At 35.6% G+C, this 20,422-nt stretch overlaps 1 protein-coding gene across 1 annotated transcript; it reads right to left on the reverse strand.

Annotated features, from left to right (window-relative positions):
- CHRNA6 (cholinergic receptor nicotinic alpha 6 subunit) lies at positions 1 to 20,099 on the reverse strand. The gene is made up of 6 exons (XM_051973571.1): positions 19,973 to 20,099; positions 9,761 to 9,900; positions 5,984 to 6,028; positions 3,618 to 3,727; positions 2,523 to 3,507; positions 1 to 1,493 (listed from the first exon to the last, which is right to left on the reverse strand). Exons 1-6 carry the CDS (start codon positions 20,097 to 20,099, stop codon positions 1,362 to 1,364), a joined length of 1,539 nt encoding a protein of 512 aa, XP_051829531.1. The 3' UTR covers positions 1 to 1,361.
- Between the last annotated feature and the right edge of the window lie 323 nt (positions 20,100 to 20,422).

Here is a 20,422-nt window from a genome sequence, read left to right on the forward strand (position 1 = left end):
ACTCCAAAATCTTTTTCTCTTGATGTATTCAAATGTTATCTTCAGGGATATCCGGCCCAATGGAATCATGTCTATGTACTGCCAGGACAAGGGAATGTTCTATTCACTCTACAAGCTCAGTAGCATACCTGGAACTGTTCCAATGGGGCTTCCCTATACCATCACCTCCAACGCCAGAATCAGAGTTTCATATTGGCTTTGTGGAAATGTCTATGTGGTGACAGTGATTAAACAATATCTTCTATCTATAGAGAAAAAGCCTGCTTGGATTCGGTGGTATCATTGCTATCGTCAACCAATCAATATTTATTAAGCACCCACTCTATGTCAAGCATGGAAATTACAAAGGATTTGAGAGTTCTAAGTGCTGGGATTGAATTCTTTCTCTGCCTTGAGCAAACAGCCTTAACTACCATCATCTTCATTCTTCCCATCTGCACAAATGCGGTATCAGTACCACCTGCCTCAGAAAGTCATTGTGAAGTGAAAAAATGTATATGAAAAGGCTTTTGAAGGGTAAGATGCCATATATGAACTATTACTCAAGCGATTTGTGATTCCTGTTAATTACCCTGTATGATATACAAATATACACACATATGAATGCATATATGTATATATATGTTCATTTATTCATATGTCTCCATTAATAGAGGCAGGACTATTTTATTTTTGTCTTTGTATCCTCAGCACCTAGCAAAGTACTTGGCATATAATAGGTTGATTATCCCTCTTGCTGTCCCTCTTTGGACCCAACATTGTGTTTCATCTATACCAGGGATTCAATGAATGAATGAAAGGTGTTGAATGAATGCATAATAAACTCAAAGAAGAAATCTACCCATCCCTAGGTTTCGCCTGTTAGTTTACTGTGTACTACTATGTTATTTGAATCATATTGTAGAAACGTGCATAGAGCAACATAGTTGACAATATTTCACAAGTCTTATAATCTTCAGGAAAGGTAAATAGGTGATTTCAACACCAGAAAGTGTTACAACATTGACAGACAGCACTGCTTGATGTGATGTGGTTCAGACATAGTATGGATCAAATCTGGTCCCTGAAATAGAACAATGAGAAGCAGCACAAATTCAGGAGAGCCCAGACCACAGCAGGTCAGAGTTCTGTCTTTTGGCCCCACTGCCACAAAGGAGTTCTACTGTGGCATAAAAGGACCTTCCAGCTAGGAGAGTCTCCTCTCTCAAGATTTCCCTAATTAATGGAGCCAGGGCAGGAAGGATGTGGAGGGAAAGAGGATATATGTGTTCTGGGGTTTGGGAGATGGTTTCATCTCCTTTTCCTTGTGTGGAGTTAATACTGACATTCAAAGGGGAGGGAAAAAAGGAGAGCAGATAGAGTTAAGACTTTACAGTGTTCCCAGTAAGTGGTTGTAGAAATAATCCTGCTGTTCCAAATACACAGACAATTATAAACACCCAAAGAAACACTCGGTCTACTACCATGGCCACATATTTCCAGTCATCTTCCACCTGAAATCCAAACAAAGATAAATGAGTTATTGTTGTTGTTTTTTTTAAATATAAAAACAGCTTAGAGAATATGATCTGTTTTTACTGCCTTTCCTCAGTGGCCTTGTATGTCTAGGACTCCTGTTGAATATCTCATACTTCTGACTAATTAAAAAAAAAAAAGATAAATAGTGATTATCAGAGTCTCTGATCTCTGATACCAAGATGATTTAGGGAAGATGGCAACTTCATAGTTAGTTTTTGATATTGTCAGACTTTGGAAATCTAAATCAGCAGATTCATCACAGACAATCCTTTTGAGTTTCTCTGTGCCCTGTGATTTGACTTTGCTGTCAGGAGTTCACAATCTTCCATAGAACAATACTTTCAATCCCACAGACATAAAGGGAATGACGTAAGAATCTCATTGTTTCATTGTAATGAGCTCCCTTCTCTTTCCTTCCTCCAAATACTATTCTGCACATAATAAAATGAGAGTTAATTTCAAAACACAAATGGTAGAAGTCGTGTGTGAGTGTGTGAGTGTGTGTGTGTGTGTGTGTGTGTGTGTGTGTGTTGGTTGCAGGAAGCCCCAGTGTAGGAGAGATTAGAACACCTGAGGTTACTGATTGTAACTGCCTCCTTCTTGCTACTGTTCTTGCAGTGCTAACAGTGATGTGTTAAGTGAGAGTCTTATCAGCTAAAAAAGTCTTGCATTTGCTACTCAACTCCAGAGAAATGATGATAGACTTAAAATACAGATTGAGGCATTGGGGACGAGATGCAAGGGGAAATAAATGACTAATTTCCAAATTTGTTTTGCTTAACTATATATATAGATATATATCTATATCTATATCTATCTATATGATATATATATTGTATATAAATATATATACATATATATTATATATACACACACACACACACACACATATATATATATATTTATAATAGTTTATTTTTCTTGCTTCTTTAAAGGAGAAGGGGAGAGGATGCAGACCTGAAAATGAAATAAAATTGAATTTTTAAAAAAATTCATGCATTTACCTCTTTTGTTTCATTTTGGTTCCTCATGTTTTCTGCTATGAATTGAACACTATCGATTACATCTCTGACTTCAGATGAATACTCCAAATGTTCTGTCATCCATTTTAAAGACTGATAACTTAATCTCTTCTTGTTAGTAGCTGGCTCATTGGACTTGTTACAGCGGCAACATTCCTGTTCCTCAGGTAATTTAGGATCTTCACATTCAGAAAATTTGATCTTGGAAGACTTTCTGGAAAGCCCTTTTGAATTTTTATCAGAATGTTTCTCTCTTTGCTTTTCCAGAGGCCTCCTCATCATTAGGATTTTGGGTAACATCTGGAGGAAAACCGTTTTGACCCATTTCGGCATTGTGTGTGTTGTAGGAGTCCGATAATGAATGTTTAGTACAAACACTGTCACTACAATGGACAGTGTCACAAAAATCATTGTGAATAACAAGTATTCACCAACCAGAGGAATTACAAGGGAAGTAGAAGGAATAGTTTCTGTGATTACAAGCAGAAATACAGTCAGAGAGAGCAGAACTGAGATACAAAGTGTCACCTTTTCTCCACAATCAGAGGGCAGGTAAAAGACTAAAACTGTCAGAAATGAAATGAAGAGACAAGGGATTATCAAGTTAATTGTATAAAACATTGGTAGTCTCCTAATGTAAAAGGAATAGGTAATATCTGTGTAGATCTCTTCACAACAGTTGTATTTTATGTCATGCTTATAGCCAGAAGCATCAACTATCTCCCATTCACTATTTTCCCAAAAATCATTCATATCCACTTTCGAGCCAATGATTAAAAGGTCAATTTTCGCTTTGTCGTATGTCCAGGAGCCAAATTTCAAGGAACAGTTCTGATGATCAAAAGGGAAAAAGGTGATATCCATAGGACAAGAACTCTTGAAAATAGCTGGTGGGGTCCAGCTTATCATGCCATCATATTTAAGAAGGGCTTTTGTCTTGCCTTCAACTTGAAAATCTCCAACAGCACTGAAAATGAAACCAGGCAACATCAACAATGAGGTCTTTGGTGATGTGGGACTAAATTGAAAATAATATAGAGTTATTTTTTTTGAAAGGAAAAGAGAATCATGTCTTACTTGTTATAGAGAACAATATCAGGCTTCCAAATTTTATCAGCAGGGACACGAAGCAATTCAATTCCATCATATTCTGCTGGATCCCAACGTAATTTGTAATCATTCCAGATCTAAAAGAGAATGTGGTACTTTTCATATTAGGTGTTCAGAAATTTTCTTCTAGGATCAAAATCACTTTTATTTCCACTGTGATCCAGAAGTATTAACACAAATAGTATTTATTTGTGTCTGGATGCTAATAAGTTCAAGTGAGTTCTTGTAAAGGAAATTTATCTCTATTAAAATGCCATGGTCTGAATTACCTGGGAATATGATAAGTAGGAATTCCCCTGACATTCCTGACAGATGATCATTCAACTTTTGGGGAACTAGGCAGCACAATGGATAGAATACCAAGACTGGAATCAGGGGGAACTCATTTCCATGAGTTCAAATCCAGCCTCAGTCACTTACTAGCTGTGTGATCCTGGGCAAGTCATTTAACCCTGTTTGACTCAGTTTCCTCATCTGTAAAATGATCTGGAGAAGAAAATGGCAAGCTGTTCTAGTATCCTTACCAAGAAAACTCCAAATAGTATCGCAAAGAATTGGATACAACTGAACAACAACTGGAGTGATTGGAAAAATATTCCCCACAAAGGTCAGTCCATTTCCAGAGACTGTTGTACTTGTTGGAAAACTCTTTCATGTATTTATTTGTTCTTGTTCTAACCTTTGGAGTTATACAGACTATGTCCAATCACTCTTCCAAGAATTATACTTTTTTCTTACCCTTTTCCCCATGACCACTGAAAACTGGATAGTCATCACAAATACATGTTACAGATTACAAGTAAAATCAGGTTTAAAAAAAAAAGTATGCCTAATAAATATAATATACACTATTACTTGAAAAATAGTGCAACAGTTCCAGTTTTGCTACTTATTATCTCTCTGATCTCTCTTCTCCTTCATGTTTCAATTTACTCATTTTTAAGATAAAGAGGCTAGATTAGGTGATCTCTTAAGTTCCTTCCTTGGTTCTATGATTCATATGATTCTACTGATGTTGAGTCAATAATGTTGCACCAAATATAGATTATGCCTTTTCTACAAATCTAGCTTATAAAAATCTGAATTCATTTTATAATTGCATTTTTAGTAATTCTTGATATGTGTGTGTATTTTTCCTTTCTAAGAAATCGAGGTACAATCTATATTTGAGAGTGACCAATGAAAAAGGTCAGTAATATGTGCTTGTTGTTGTCTTGAACTATTCAAGAAGGATGTTAAGTACCAAAGGGAAGGGAATCACTTATAGAGCATCTTTTTAACTTTAGTGGCTGACTGTCACTAAGTCTAACATGGTAAAACTGGGAAGAAGCTCAATAATCAAAAAGATCAAAGACAGTTTTAGGAACTCGGGCTAAGGGTGAACATCAGAACACATTAAAAAAAAATCCCAAAGGATTTAGAGTTGAGTGGGACTTTAGAGGTCATCTAGGTGAACCCCTTTAGTTTTACCAGTGAGGACAGAGAGGTTAAGTTACCTGTCCAATATCATTCAGTATCAGAGATGGAATTTAAGCTCAAGTCTCCTGATCAGGAATAAATAAGAGAAATTATTTATTTAATTCAATTCAATTTAATCAGCATTTATGAAGCACCCATCATGGCAGACAACCATACAAGGTTCTAGGATTATAAAGACAAAAAATATTTCTCCCCTCAAAGTGTTTACATTCTTTTGAATAGGAAAGTAAAAAAAAAAAAAAATTCCTTTCCTTTTGAAAGGAAAATAGAAAAAAAATATATAGATAACTGAATACAAAATATTTGTTGTTATTCAGTTATTTCAATCACTTCTAATTTTTCATGACCCATATTTGGGATTTTCTTGACAAAGATACTAAAATGGTGTGTCATTTCCTTCTCCAGCTCATTTTACAGATGAGAAAACTGAGGCTAACAGGGTGAAATGACTTGTCTCACACAGTAAGTATCTGAGGCCACATTTGAACTCAAGTCTTTTTGACTATCAACCCATTCCTCTATGTCACCTAGCTGCTCAAATATAAAATATATAGAAAGTAATTTGGAGAGGGCAGAGGGGTCAGGGAGAGTGCTCACAACTGGGGGGAATCACAAAAGGATTCATGTAGGATGAAGCGCTAGAACTAGAGCTGATATATATCCTCTTGTGTAAAATTCATATTAAACCAGATGTCACCATATATATGACATTTAGGGTTTTTTAAGATGAAATTATGGATAGCAAAATATTTTGTTGGTGTAGAAAGTCAGGAATAGAGAGGGTCAATGGATTTCAGAGAGCAGACATTACTAATCCAGAGAGAAACAGATAGATGAATAACCTAGATACCTACATGGCGCAGCCACAGATTGGTTTCCATGATCTGATTAACTTCATCCTACAAGAAAAATGATAATAACCTTCATGTTATCACAAATGCTATTGAACACAGATGCATATAAGCATAAGAATTAGGACCCCAAAACAATCAACATTGGATTATCCATAGTAAATAAAATGAAGAGTCATGAATAAAATTAAAAATCGTACAAAACCTACTTATATTTTATTTTGGTAGACATATAGTCAGAAAAAAGACACATATACAGTCCAATTTTCTTGGACTCCTTCCCATTAGCCTCCCTCTAAGAGTAACCCTAGCTCCACTGGTTCTGAGAGGAAATATGATGATACAGCAGGTTTAAACCCAGATCTTCAATGTTGCTTTTCCTGACCAGCCTAATCCAGCCATAGGGCTTTCTCCCTTCTACAAATTTCTCTAATATTTACTGTGTCTATATTGCACAGTAACTGACACAGAATAAGCACTTAATAAGTGTTTCACCTATCTATCTACTTATTAGTGTTCTGGAGAGTGTGTTGGACTAGGATGAAAATGGGTCTTAATTCCATTTCTGTCATTTGGTAATCATGTGATCTCAAGGCAAGACATTTAATCTGAAACTATTATTAACCTTTCTAAATATCAGTTTCATCATCTGTCAAATGGTGATAATAATACTTGCCCTGCCTACCTCACAAAGTTGTTGTGAGGATCAAATGAGATAATGTGCTCAAAGTTCTTTGAAAAATTTTAAGTAGTATTTTAAAATCTGTTGTTATTATTATTTGTCACATACTGCCTTATATTAATAGTTGCTTCTTATATTCTATGTCTCAGTTCCAAGTAGACAGGAAGTTTCTTGAAGATAAAGACCTTGCCACATGTTTCTTGGTGTCCCCTAAGTAATTGTACTTAGTACAATGGGTTGCACAGAGTCAATATATAATAAAAGTTTATTGAGTATTTCTCCCAAACAGTTAAAGTAAAAAAGGTTCTTTTTTTCCATTGGTGCATTGGACTCAGAGTAGAAAAAGTAATCATCCTCCCCTACCCTAACAAAAAAAGGAGCAAGTTGTTCCTAATGGGGTCTAAACTTTTTTAATTTTCTAAAAATAAGCAACTAACTTTACTGACAAAAACTAGAAATTCCATACTCAAAATACTACTACTAATAATAATGATAATAAGTGGGGACAGCTAGCTAGTGCAAGAGATAGAGTGCTGAACTTAAAGTCAGAAAGACTCCTCCTGAGTTCAAATTGACCCTGAGCAAGTCACTTAATCCTGTTTGTCTCAGTTTCCTCATCTGTAAAAGGATCTGAGGAAGGAAATGGCAAAACTTGCCAGTATCTTTGCCCCCCAAAAAGTCCAAATGAGGTCACAAAGAGTCAAACATGATTGAAACTACTGAACAACAACAATAATAACTGGCATTTATATAGTGCTTTAAGATTTTCATTTTATCATCACAACAATTCTGGGAAATATTATTATTCCCATTTTCAGATAAGGACAAAACAGATAATAGTCAAATAGCCAGGGTCATATATCTAGTAAATGTCAGAGGCTGGATTTGAACACAGGTCTCTTTCTCCTGTATCACGTAGTATAAAATTTTAAATTCCTCCAAGAAATATATAAAACCATTTGATATAAGCATTTGGTACTGATATCACAGATCATAGATTTAGGGCTGGAAAGAACTTTAATGCATCTCTACTCCAACTTGTTTGTCCTTTGTTTTAGAAGAAGATCCTAATATAGGGGTGATGTCTTGACTCATTCATGAACTAGATTTAAGTGAGGCAGATTGCATAAAGTCATAAGCCTCTCTCTCTCTTCCAGAATTATCAAAGTCCAGTGGTATGACAAAAGTCAAAACAGTTGGCAATGACCCAAGATGTAGTGGATGATCTTGGAGTCTTCAATGTTTGACCAAGCTCTGAGCACTGCACAGAATTTGCTTAAATCACTTTCATGACCATTGGAATAAATTGTTCTCAACTACCCATCTTCACATGCTTGGGGTAGATATCCCTAATTTCCTTAGTCCAGTTTACTCATTAGAGAGATGGAGACCAAGACCTCAAGAAAAGTAACTTACCTATAGTATAGCTGAGCCTGGGTTTGTATGCTCTTTTGTTTCTCTAAATCCTGTACTCTTTCCTTTATACTATCCTACCTACCACTAAGTAAAAATCAAACAACAAAGAAACTATGCCTTGTCTCCAGGGATAAAGGTAATTTATAGACATTGAGGGATTTCATTTTTTAATTTCTTGCTCACTCATAAGACACTGATCCCTTCCTGCCTTGTGTCATAGTTATTTGTGTCAAGGTCTTCCTCACTAAAGTATTAGCTTTTAGAAGGGAAAACAAAAAACACAACAACAAAAACAATAATAAAAACCCATGACTCACTTATCCTGCTTTACATACTTAAAAGTTTGAATTTCTTTGAATGGATGAATCTGGTATGCTTTCTTAGACTGGATGAGATCTCTCTGAAGCTAACTGATCTTTTCTTTACTACCCATTATATCAATAATTAACACAATAACAAAAACTAAGCCAATAGGCTTAGTGTGGCTTGCCATACTTACTGCAACTGACTAACATTTTGGGGATATGCCAAAATAGAGTTTCCAAAAAACTTGTATCTGAGTCTTACCACAATCTTATGAAGGGTGATACAACAGAACTTATCTAGTCCTCAGGTGTCAAACGCAGAGTCCACAATATTCCTGAATATTATAAACTAAATTCAAATGTAATTGAGAAATAATTAACAAAATAAGTAAAAATAATAGAACACAGGTGATGTTAATATGTGGTTTTCTAGGTCCACATGACTTAGGGAGCTTTATGTATAATTTAGTGGCCCTGTTTCTATTCATTGATCCAATCCATCTCTCTTACCTTACAGATGAGGGACCTGAGGTCTTGAGAGATACTCAGTCTCACAAGTGTCCTAAGTGGAACTCAAACTCATGTTTCTTGTTGCTGTTGTTCATTCATTTCAGTCGTGTCCAATTCCCATTTGGGATTTTCTTGGCAAAGGTACTGGAGTGGCTTGCCATTTCCTTTTTTAGCTTATTTTACAGATGAGGCAAAACTGAGGCAAACAAGGTTGAGTGACTTACCCAGGTTCACACACTAGCAAATATCTGAGGCTGGATTTGAACCCAGACTCCCTGACTCCAAATCCTGTGTTCTCTCCACTGTACAATTGCTGTTGGTGGTCTTTGGTTCTGGAAGAGGACCATGACATCAGGGAGGTGATGTCATGATATACAAGTGAATTGGATTTAAGTGAGGGAGGTGTATAAGGTCACCTTGCTGCCTTATTATATTATTATTATCATCACACAGAATCCTAAGATAACTTTGAAGGACAATAACTTATATATATATAATCTAATAGAAAATTAGTCTCATATTATAGTTCAGCATAATGCAATGAGCATGGGTTTTAGAACCTGAATTCAAATCCTAATTCCACTATTTATAAGCTGTGTGACTGTAAGTCATTCCATCTCTCTGAAATTCCATTTCTTCATCTGTAAAATGGAAATAATAATATTTGCAGTTTCTACCTCAAGGAAGGTTATGGAAGGTGCTTTCATAAAGCTTTCAAGTAATAAAGAAATGGAAGCAAGTTTTGATACTTACACCTCTTAAATAAATTGTGATAACATCTGGGTAATACTTTAAGCTCTTTAGTGATAAAGTGCTAGAACAGATCCAAGCTCTAAGTAAAAGCTTATTTCCTTCAATGTCACTTACCACATTAGCCAGCTGGGTAATTGCCACTTCAAAATACACTGTGACAGGATCTGACACATTTTCTACGGGTCTGATAAACTGGTTGTAATGAGAAAACAGCTTATGAAACAAGCGTTCTTCGGACTCACAAGTGGTACAACCTGCATTGGCCCAAACAAAGGAAAATACAGTATTTTACAAGCTTTCAAAGTAAAATAGCCTCATGTATAAACAGAAGATCACAGAGGATATTACAAAATGGAGGTTAACTTAAGCAAGGCATTGTATAACGCTTTTGTAGTTAAAAGTCCAATCAATGCAAAGTTTTTCAAAATGACTTCTGAAACAACTTACTTTTGCCTGAAAATTTCAGAGTTTGGGAGGGCACATCTATAGCAGCAAGATTTTTACAATTCCATCTTGAAAATAGCTGTCATCTTGGTACTAAATACTGAGTTTAAGTATGTTGATGAGTTTGGAAGAAGTCTACAGATTTCTTTCAAAATATCTCTACCAGCATTGTTGTTGTTGTTTTTTTTTTAATGATGGGCATTTTTCTATAATTAAAGTTTCTTGGCCACATCTTCTGACCCTTTAAGACTATTAAAGCCATACTTTTTTTAAAATAGCTTTTTATTTACAAGATATATGTATAGGTAATTTTTCAGCATTGACAGTTGCAAAACCTTTTGTTCCAACTTTTTCCCTCCTTTCCCCCACCCCCTCTCCCAAATGGCAGGTTGACCAATACATGTTAAATATGTAAAGTATAAGTTAAATATAATATATGTATACATGTCCATATAGTTATTTTAAAGCCATGTTTTTTACTACAACAATTTTTCCATTGAATGGAAAATATTTTATAGAACCCTAGGCTCTGTTGATGCAGAAATTCCCTCTTTGATATCTCTGAAATGATGAGTCATTGCTTAATTTTCAAGAACTCACAACATAATTTCCTTTTGCAGAATGCCACCAGGTTAGATCAATACAATGACAAACCACAATTCCAGCAAATCAATGATGAAACACACTACCCACTTTCAATAAGAGAGGTGATGGACCTGTACTCTAAAGAAAGGGAATATTGATGGTCAAGTAACTACCAAAACTTAATGCTCATGTTAGAATGATGTCAGTGAACCATTATTTCCAGAGGTCCTCAAACTTTTTAAAATAGGGGTCCAGTTCACTGTCCCTCAGATTGTTGGAAGGCAAGACTATAGTAAAAACAAAAATTTTGTTTTGTGGGTTTTTAAATAAAGAAACTTCATAGCCCTGGGTGAGGGGGATAAACATCCTCAGCTGCCGCATCTGGCCCATGGGCCGTACGTAGTTTGAGGACCCCTGATTTAGACTGTCAGAAAAAAATACTGTAGTGGAAAAAATACACTGGATCTCAGAGTCAAAAGATATGGATTAACTTGACAGTGTTATGTGGGGAAAGTCACTTTATGGGCCTTCTAGGATTCCCCTTAAACCTCATCTTCAATCTCAATTCCTAAAAAAAGCCCTTTCCTGATTCCCTCAGTTATTAGTACCTTCCTCCATTATATTGCATATATTTTTAAAAGATTTTGTATTTACTTATATGTATTTTTGTTTATTCTTTCAGTAGAATATAAGTTTCTTGAGAACAGAGACTTTTTGTTTTATTGTATTTTTGTCTTTCATCCCTAACACCTAGCATCATGTTTTGCACATACTGAATATGCTTGATAGATATTTTATAATTGAATTGAATATGAAAACAAAAGGGAAAAACCAAAGAATTGGGTGACAACCCAATGGTCTGAGAGCTTGAAAAGGACATAGGGATGCTAGTGAATTATTCCAGGGTACCCTCTGCTACTGGGTGAGGTCTGAAACATCAGTGACTTGAAAAAATGGATTGAAATACCTTATTTCTCTTATTTCTTCTCCACTACACAAAACTGTATAGTAAACTTGCTAGATTATGAGTTGGTATTCAAAAGAACCTTTGATTCTTTTTGATACAGATTAGAACCTGAGTCCAAATCGAATGAGACAAAATTACAAAATTAAATCTTACTTAACACAGATTTATAAATTCAATTTTACAAACAAATCTGGACACTTCAGTGGACTACACATCTAATATGAATCATTAGTGTAACAGGGCGGTAGAGAAAGTTAATAGGATGTTACACTGAAAAAAGAGAGGCATGATGTCCAAAACTAAAGAAGTGATGGATAATCCATTTACTTTGACAGCCTGTCTCTGGAGCATCATATTTTAGGGAAGATATAGGTAAGCTAAAAAAGGCCTAGTGTGGAGTAATCAGGATCATGAAGATCATCAGGTTCATGTCATATAAGGATCAAAGAAATAATATGTTTAGCCAGGAAAAAAAAAGTCTATTTAGAGGGAGTGTAAAGAGTCATCTCATGGAAGAGAGATTAGGTTCCTTCTATTTTGCCTAGAGGACATAACCTGGAGAATGAGATAAAGCCACATATAGACAAATTCAGACTCAATATAAGGTGCAACTTCGTCACTCTTAGAGAGCTCTACAAATAGAGCTGGATTAGGAAGCAGCAGACCTGCATTCAAATTTTGCTTCTGCTACCACTGTGATCTTGTCAAGACACAATTTCTCTGGCTTCCTTTAGTTTCCTCATCTAAAAAGTAATGGATAACCTCTGAGATCTTTTCTAGCTTTTAATCTATAATCCCATGATTTTATGTTGTGAAGGGAATTCATGCTCATGGATAGGTTGAGCTACATGACTTCTGAGACCTCTTCCAATTTTGATCTTCAGTGATGATGTGATTATGATTAGTTAAAGTTTGATAATTTATATAAATTTCAGAACATGGTAATGTCAGAGATTACATTTTTATTAAGCTCCCTGACATCCAAAGCCCTCCATAATCCATGTCCAATTTCCAAACTGTTATTCTTCTATCACTGTACATAAACTTGCTTCTCTAACCAAAATGATTTATTCACTTCCTTTAACCATAGCATTGTATAAATTTCAGGATAAAAGGGTTCTCATCTGGTTCAAAAAGATCATTTTAGAGATAGGAAACTGAGGCCGAGGAAGGGTCAATATCTTGTCCAGTCTTGTATTTTCTATCATCTCTGTTGCTTTTCTCTTTTACAATGCCTTTATCCTTTCTGAATCTGAATCCTAACCATCTCTCAGAACCATGTTCAAGTTCTTCATTTTCTGAGAAGTCTTTCTTGACCATTCCAGCCCAGAGCAATCTCTTTTCCAAATAAAAGTAGCATTTCCTAACCAGTCATTTAGCAGATAGTCAAAAGTTTATATGGCTTTATGTTATTAGGGCATCTGGGTGATATAGTAGATATAGAGCTGATCTGAGTTCAGGATTGGCCTGAATATTTACTAGCTGTGTGACCCTGTGCAAGTCACTTAATCCTGTTCCTCATCTATAAAATGGGCTGGAGAAAGAAAAAGCAAACAACTCCAGTATCCTTGCCAAGAAAACCCCAAATGTGGTCATAAGGAGTCAAACATGACTGAAATATTACAACAACAACAAAATTCTGTCATTAGTTATCATTTCTATGTATACATGTCTTGTTTCCACGACTAGATTATAAGATCATTATAAACAAGATTAGTGTCTTCTTAATAATAACAATAAGGAATATTTATGTAAGACTTACCATGTACTAGGCACTGTATTAAGCACCTTATTTTTTTTTTATTAATTCTTTTTTATGAGGCAATTGGGGTTAAGTGACTTGCCAGGGTCACACAGATAAGAAATGTTAAGTGTCTGAGGCCAGATTTTTTTTTAATTATAACTTTTTATTGACAGAACCTATGCCTGTGTAATTTTTTTACAACATTATCCCTTGCACTCATTTCTGTTCTGACTTCTCCCCTTCCTCCTTCCACTCCCTCCCCCAGATGGCAAGCAGTCCTTTACATGTTGAATATGTCACTATATATCCTAGATATAATATATTTGTGCAGAACCAAAGTTCTCTTGTTGCACAGGAAGAAATGGATTCAGAAGGTAAAAATAACCCGGGAAGAAAAACAAAAATGCAAACAGTTTACATTCATTTCCCAGTGTTCTTTCTTTGGGTGTAGCTGCTTCTGTCCATCCTTGATCAATTGAAACTGAGTTAGATCTTTTTGTCGAAGAAATCTACTTCCATCAGAATACATTGAGGCCAGATTTTAACTCAGATCTTCCTGACTTCAAGGCTGGTGCTCTATCCACAGCACCATCTAGCTGGCCCTGTACTAAGCACTTTAAAATGATTATTTCATCTGAGTCTCACAACAACCTTGGAGATGGATATTATCATGATCTCCATTTTGCAGATGAAGAAATTGAAGCAAACAGAGGTTATTTGGGTAATCATAAATCCTGATCTTTTTAAAGTATACCTTTGTTAATACTTTGAAAAAGAAAATCTCTTTCATCAGACTATTTCTACTAGCATACAATTTCCACTCAAGTTCCACTCACTTCTCCATTAATTAATTGTGGCAGGAAAGGCATGAAGGTAAAAGTGGGTTCTTGAAGACTGTACCTGTAGAATATAAACTCCCTCAGCTGCTAAGCCAAAAAGGCTTTGACTTTGAACCCAATGACACTGTAGGGCTTTCATTTCAGGATCAGCCTGTCCAATCAGGTTTGAAGAAGGTCCTCATCACCCTGGCTCCATCACAAAGGGGATAAGTATTTTGGCCAAGGTAACTATGAAGACTAACTACAACTAACTCATAGAAAAGTCACAATCTTTATTTGGTGGGGAAAAGAACAACAGTAACGATCATAGAACCAAGAAAAACTGGGCACATGGCAAGAAAAAAAATAAAGATTTGTGGACTGAGTAATCATCTGATCAGCATGGACAAGATATAGTATGCAACATAATAAAGTCTTATAATGTCACCCCACAGTATAGATTTTAAAATCCAACACTGGCATTTTAGTGCCTCACCCAGAGTAGATGCTCATTAAATCTTTTCTGATGTTTATGGTTTTAATGAAAGACTTGGGACCAAAAAGTCTGAGATGAACTAAGAATTTTCTTCTTTGAAATGGGTAATGCTTGTAAAGCCTTCAAATGGACTAAAACCCCAGTGTGCATTTGGGACCAGGAACAAAATTTAGCTCAGAATTTCACCTTGGTTTACCATGTTTTTAACTAGAACCTTCCCATACCTTTCATTCATCATCCATTTATTTCTCTTACCTTGTCTGGCTATTTGTGAGCTGAATTTTGGAAGGAATTAAGAGAGTAGGGAAGACGGGGAGAAAGTTAAGAGAACTCAGATTTTCTAGTTAAAACACTATATGTAGCTCACAAAAGTTCTAATGGCAAGATTTCTATTATTCATAGAAAAGTCCTGCTTTTGCTTGTCTTCAGTCAGACTTGCTTTTAAAATAAACAAGGAACTTAGCAAGGCAATCCAATACTGTGATAAAACAAAGAAAATGTCATCAGTGATGTCACCAAAACCTTAAAATATCATTTCTTCTTACAATTATCATTGAAATCAATTAATTTGAAGTTTTGCAAGAATAATAATAATTTAAAAAGGAAATACAGAAGGTATTATTACTTTTAAAAACACATTTTCTAAAGAGATTTTTAAAAACCTGACATCTACTTATTTTGAACAGTAGTTTCAAAAACTCATTGCTAAAGGCATTTTTTCCAATGCATATCAAATTTCTTAGTTACTGTCTTCATGATGAGGATGGGATGTGTGGTGTAGATCTATAAATTTCATTAGTATAAGAAATTCCCACTGAGGAAATTCTAACAATGCAGATCTGGTATTCTGACTAAGAGATACTTGAGTAATTAAGTACAGGTACTAAGAAGTTAAGCACCTCCTCTCTTTCCCCTCCCCTCATCTCCCTTTTCTACCTCCCTCTCCCCTTTCCTTCCTTTCTCTTCATTTTCCCTTATTTTCCCCCTTTCCACTCTTCTCACCTTCCTTCCCCTTCTATCTTGCCTCCTCTCCACTCCCTCCTTTCTCCTCTTTCCCCCACCTTATTTCCTCTTCTCTCTTCTTCCCTCCTTTCCTCTCCCCTCTCTCCTCTCCCTTCCCTTGTTTTCATCTCCTTTCCTCTCTTTTCATCCCTTCCTTTCCACTTCTATCCTTCTCCATGAACTCAGGGATTCCTGATTATGAGACTGACTAATGGATGGAAATCCATTACTGCACATGAAAGATCATATACCAAAAAAACAAATAATTAATTTTAGCTCTTCTTTTGGCTTGATTAATTAATTTTCAGTTATCTCCTTTAAGATGAACCTATGAAATATAATTTTTACATGTTATTATTTTATGAATGTATCAATGTGATTATACATATGTATAATAAATAACTCAAAAGTAATCTTACTTATAAGCTCATAAAGTTTGTTGATAAAATGAGCAATAATCACAGTCTAGCTGATAACTTGCCAGCTGTGAAGAATCAGGCGCTTCCAAACAAAGAAAAACTCTATAAATACAGTGTTTTCCTTATTGTCATCATAAGTAATGATGAGGATGAAGTTTCCAAGTTGGAAATTAGAAGAAAAGGGAAACTCATGATTACTTAGAGCAAATACATCTTTTTCTCTACAAGACTGTAGGAAACCTTCATTGGTATGAAACAGACATTCCTCAGCAAATCTAGCAACACATGAGATTACAGCTGGGCTCATTGCATCCTATTCATTTTCTTTACTAATTTTTAACTTTAAAAAAAGGTTCACCTTGTAAGGGTGAAGGACTTCGGACACAGATGATCATGCACAAAACTGATTGAGTGACAACTGGATAATGGTTTTTAACAAGAACTAGAATCAGACCAGCAGCAAATATATCCCATGAGAGACATCAATAGGAAACGTCATTCCTAGCTTGTGATTTTTTAACTCTTGGAATTAATCATCCTCTCAGTGCTATATTCCCAGAAGATAAAGCTTTTTAAAAAGAAAATTAAAACTAAAAAAGCAATAAGCATACTATTCCATTAGATATTACAGTTTTCCCCAATTCTGTCCCAACATTTGGCTAATTAATAGAAATTAATACATATTTGGAAATAGATACAGCAATGATAATTCTTTTTCTTAAATTGTAACATTCTAAATTTTTAAATGCTTCATTCATCTATGTATAAATAAAACACCTAGAGAAAGGAGAGATTAAATACATTTGTTTGAAACCAGGGTCATGAAACAAAGAGGATTAATCCGAACCTACCTTTAAAGAAAGATATGAATACGTACAACCAGAGATACAGACCAGAGAGCAGACACATCTGCCACGTATCCATCAGCATTATCAAAGCACTCTCTGAATTCTCTTTCTAGGTAAAGATATATGACTGAGAAATGGCAGGCAGCTACTTGTACCAAATCATCCAACAGCCCTACTCCAAGCAGACTATAAACCCCCACTGCCTCCTTGGAAATCATAACATTTACAAAACACACACAGTTGTCTCTGATTTCAGAGAGTGAAGCTCTCATTGAGGGCAGCATCAAAAAAAGTGAATCAAACTGATGTCAGATGACTCATCACGTTTCCAGTCACCCTGGCTCTCCTTTAGTGCCTGGATGGGGAAGGAAGGCAGTAAGAGCTACAGGATAAAGCAGGCAAGGAGGAATCCATCTACTTACATAGCCAAACTTCCATTTTCCGAATCATCTAGGGAGGTGATCAGTTAATAGATATTTATTGACCACATATGGTATGTACAAGTCTGAAATATGAAGTTTTGATTGTTTTTCAGTTAACTCTTTCACAAGCTTTCCCTGAGAAGTTTTAACTAAAGACTTAAGAGGAAATCTTCTGTTTTTCAACATGCATTTTTGAAAGCCTTTCATAAATTCTTTAGCAAATATAAATTCACAGTTCCATTGGGGTGGATAATCCCTCCGCTAATAACCTCTACTGATCTCAGAAAGTTCCACCATCAACTCACTCATCACTCTACAGCCAACCTGATCTTAAGCCTCTCCATGCTAATTTATCTTTATAGGACAAATAACTACAGTCCAGTCTGTTGCTGGAGTCCTACTTCAAGCATTTCTAGCTTGGTAGGATTTGTTAGAGTTCGGACACCAGTAGAGTCTGGACGGTCACTTGTTGAGCGTGTCATAATAGGGAATCTTTTCAAGTATGAGTTAGATCAAATGGCCATTGAGATGGCCCTTCCAATTCTAAAAGTCTATGATTTAAGAACCATCACACCATGATAAAAGCTAGGAGAGGATCATAGATTGAGAGCTGGAAGGAACATTAAAATCTGATTCAAAATTCTTATTTTTCAGATAAAGACATGAGATCCAAAAAGATTATGTCTTATCCCTGGTCCCTTGGTGAAGAAGTACAATATAATAAATAGTGTTTTCTTTGATGTTTCAAGGTTTTGCTGTGCCTCAAGATCACCATTTTGAAGATAGCATATTAGAGCTCCTTATTCTTATTCCTTGTTATTGGGAAATAGACCCATAAATATGAAATTACTTGTTTCATCTCAATGATTCTTTACCAATATTGTATGAGGATGTATTTTTATGGAAGTGGATTTCTTTGACAAAGAGACCTAACTGAGTTTCAATTGATAAATGATGGACAGAAGCAGCTACACCCAAAGAAAGAACACTGGGAAATGAATGTGAACTATTTGCATTTTTGTTTTTCTTCCCGGGTTATTTTTTACCTTCTGAATCCAATTCTCCCTGTGCAACAAAAGAACTGTTCGGTTCTGCAAACATATATCGTATCTAGGATATACTGCAACATATCTAACATATATAGGACTCCTTGCCATCTAGGGGAGGAGGTGGAGGGAGGAAGGGGAAAAATTGGAACAAAAGCGAGTGCAAGGGATAATGTTGTAAAAAAGATTACCCTGGCATGGATTCTGTCAATATAAAGTTATTATAAAATAAAATAAAATAAAAATGATTCTTTATCCATAAAAAACCCAGCTCCCTCTCTCCTATCCTTCTCACCCCTGCCCCCCTAGTAAACAATGTTTTTATCTCTCAGGCTGCTCCATGTGGTGGGGCACTAAATAACTCTAGAAGACTTAAAAATGGGGTTGTTTATATAAAGGGGTCATCTTATATAATATTGTTAACAATTCCTCCTAAATTTAGAGAAATAGATGACAATTTTGTAAATTAATTAGCAACTATACTTTTTGTACCTTAAAGTAATAAATTATATAACTTATATGTGTGTGTCTGTGTCTGTGTGAGCTAATCAACCACATTTTATCAGCATTTTCTGATGTCATCAATTTTCTCTATTCTTAAATTGTTCTGTCCGTAATGTTGTTTTTTTTTTTTTTTTTTTTGTTCCAGGTAGTTGTTTATTTGTTTATTGTTCATTCATCCCTGGTAAGATCTGATACCTTCCCATAAACAAAAATATCTCCCCCATCTGTATTCCTGGATGCCTGAAATTATCAACATTCTCTCACTCCTCAATGATTAAGGTAATGTGTTAGTAACCACACTTGCATTCTGCAGGGACGACTAGTTTCACCTATTGATTACTTATTATCAAGTAGCACTGTCCTGAAACAAAGGAAATAGGCTGTCTTTGGAGAATGTCAGTTTCCTGGAATCAGAGGTACGGATAAAACAAATAGTCATTAGATAGGGCTATGTGATACTATTGGGAGAATTCTTGCAAGGTACAGGACATTGGACTTGAGTCTAAGGTTTCTTCTATTAAGTCGGAGTTCTGCGATCCTAAGTTTTGTTTGGAGGTCAGAAACATGGAGTTGTATCTAGAGCTGGGGGCAGGGAAAAAGTGCTTCTGGAGGAGGGCAGAGCTAAACAGGGCATGAGGGGACCAGATAGGTTAGCAGGTTTGGGAAGGTATTTGATCTTCTAAAGAGCAGACAGAGGAAGAAAAGGAGTGATAGACATTTCTTGCTGGCTGCAGAATTCTCTTTAAGGCTAGCAATCACTCATCTACTATCACCTTTAAAAATATTCCATTCTAAAAAGCTGACAAAAGCACAAAAGGGTAGGGGGCTGGAACTCTGGAGAAGTATACTTGAAACAAGGTGTTAACTCAATGGAAATGATGAGATGATATTCTCTAGTTCACATATATACTTAGTACTTAGTATGGTGATAGTTCTCTAGTTCACACATAATCAGTATGCTATAATGATGTAATCATACCAATGTATTTAAGGGCTTAGAAGGACAGGAAATGAAATCTTCCATCTTTGACCATCCTCCTGGTGGCTCTCCTGCCTCCTATACTCCTGCACTAAGCTCAAGGTTGGTCTCCGGGTCCCGTAGAAAGCGAGCCCGAACATTACAATATATGACACCTTGTGGGTGACACAGGGAAACATGATGTTTTGTTTCAACATTTATAAGAGAGCAGGTTAGTGCCTTGACAACCATGCACATTCTGGATTTTACTAAATCCAGAGATAATAACAATAACTCATATTTCTCTAAAGATATAGAGATGGTTTATCATCCAATTTTCACTATTTAAACCATTCCCTAAATGAAATTCAACCACATATCAGGTTCCCAAGGGAAGTTTTACTTAGATTCTTCTTATTGGAAGAATGTTGAGTTATGTTTAATTAGAAAATCTGTTACATTCAGCTTATTTCTTTTCTGGGGGAAAATTTAATTTCCAGCTAATACCTTTTTCAGGAGGAAA

Source organism: Antechinus flavipes, chromosome 2, assembly GCF_016432865.1.
Source record: "Antechinus flavipes isolate AdamAnt ecotype Samford, QLD, Australia chromosome 2, AdamAnt_v2, whole genome shotgun sequence".
NCBI lineage: Eukaryota > Metazoa > Chordata > Mammalia > Dasyuromorphia > Dasyuridae > Antechinus > Antechinus flavipes.

Coding starts and splice junctions, on each gene's coding strand:
- CHRNA6 (XM_051973571.1), bottom strand. CDS start 20,099: ATGTTTCCCTGTGTCACCCACAAGGTGTCATATATTGTAATGTTCGGG. Junction 3,728..5,983: donor CCAATCTGTGGCTGCGCCAT/GTAGGTATCTAG, acceptor ATTCTCTTTTAG/ATCTGGAATGATTACAAATT. Junction 3,508..3,617: donor GATATTGTTCTCTATAACAA/GTAAGACATGAT, acceptor TTTCATTTTCAG/TGCTGTTGGAGATTTTCAAG.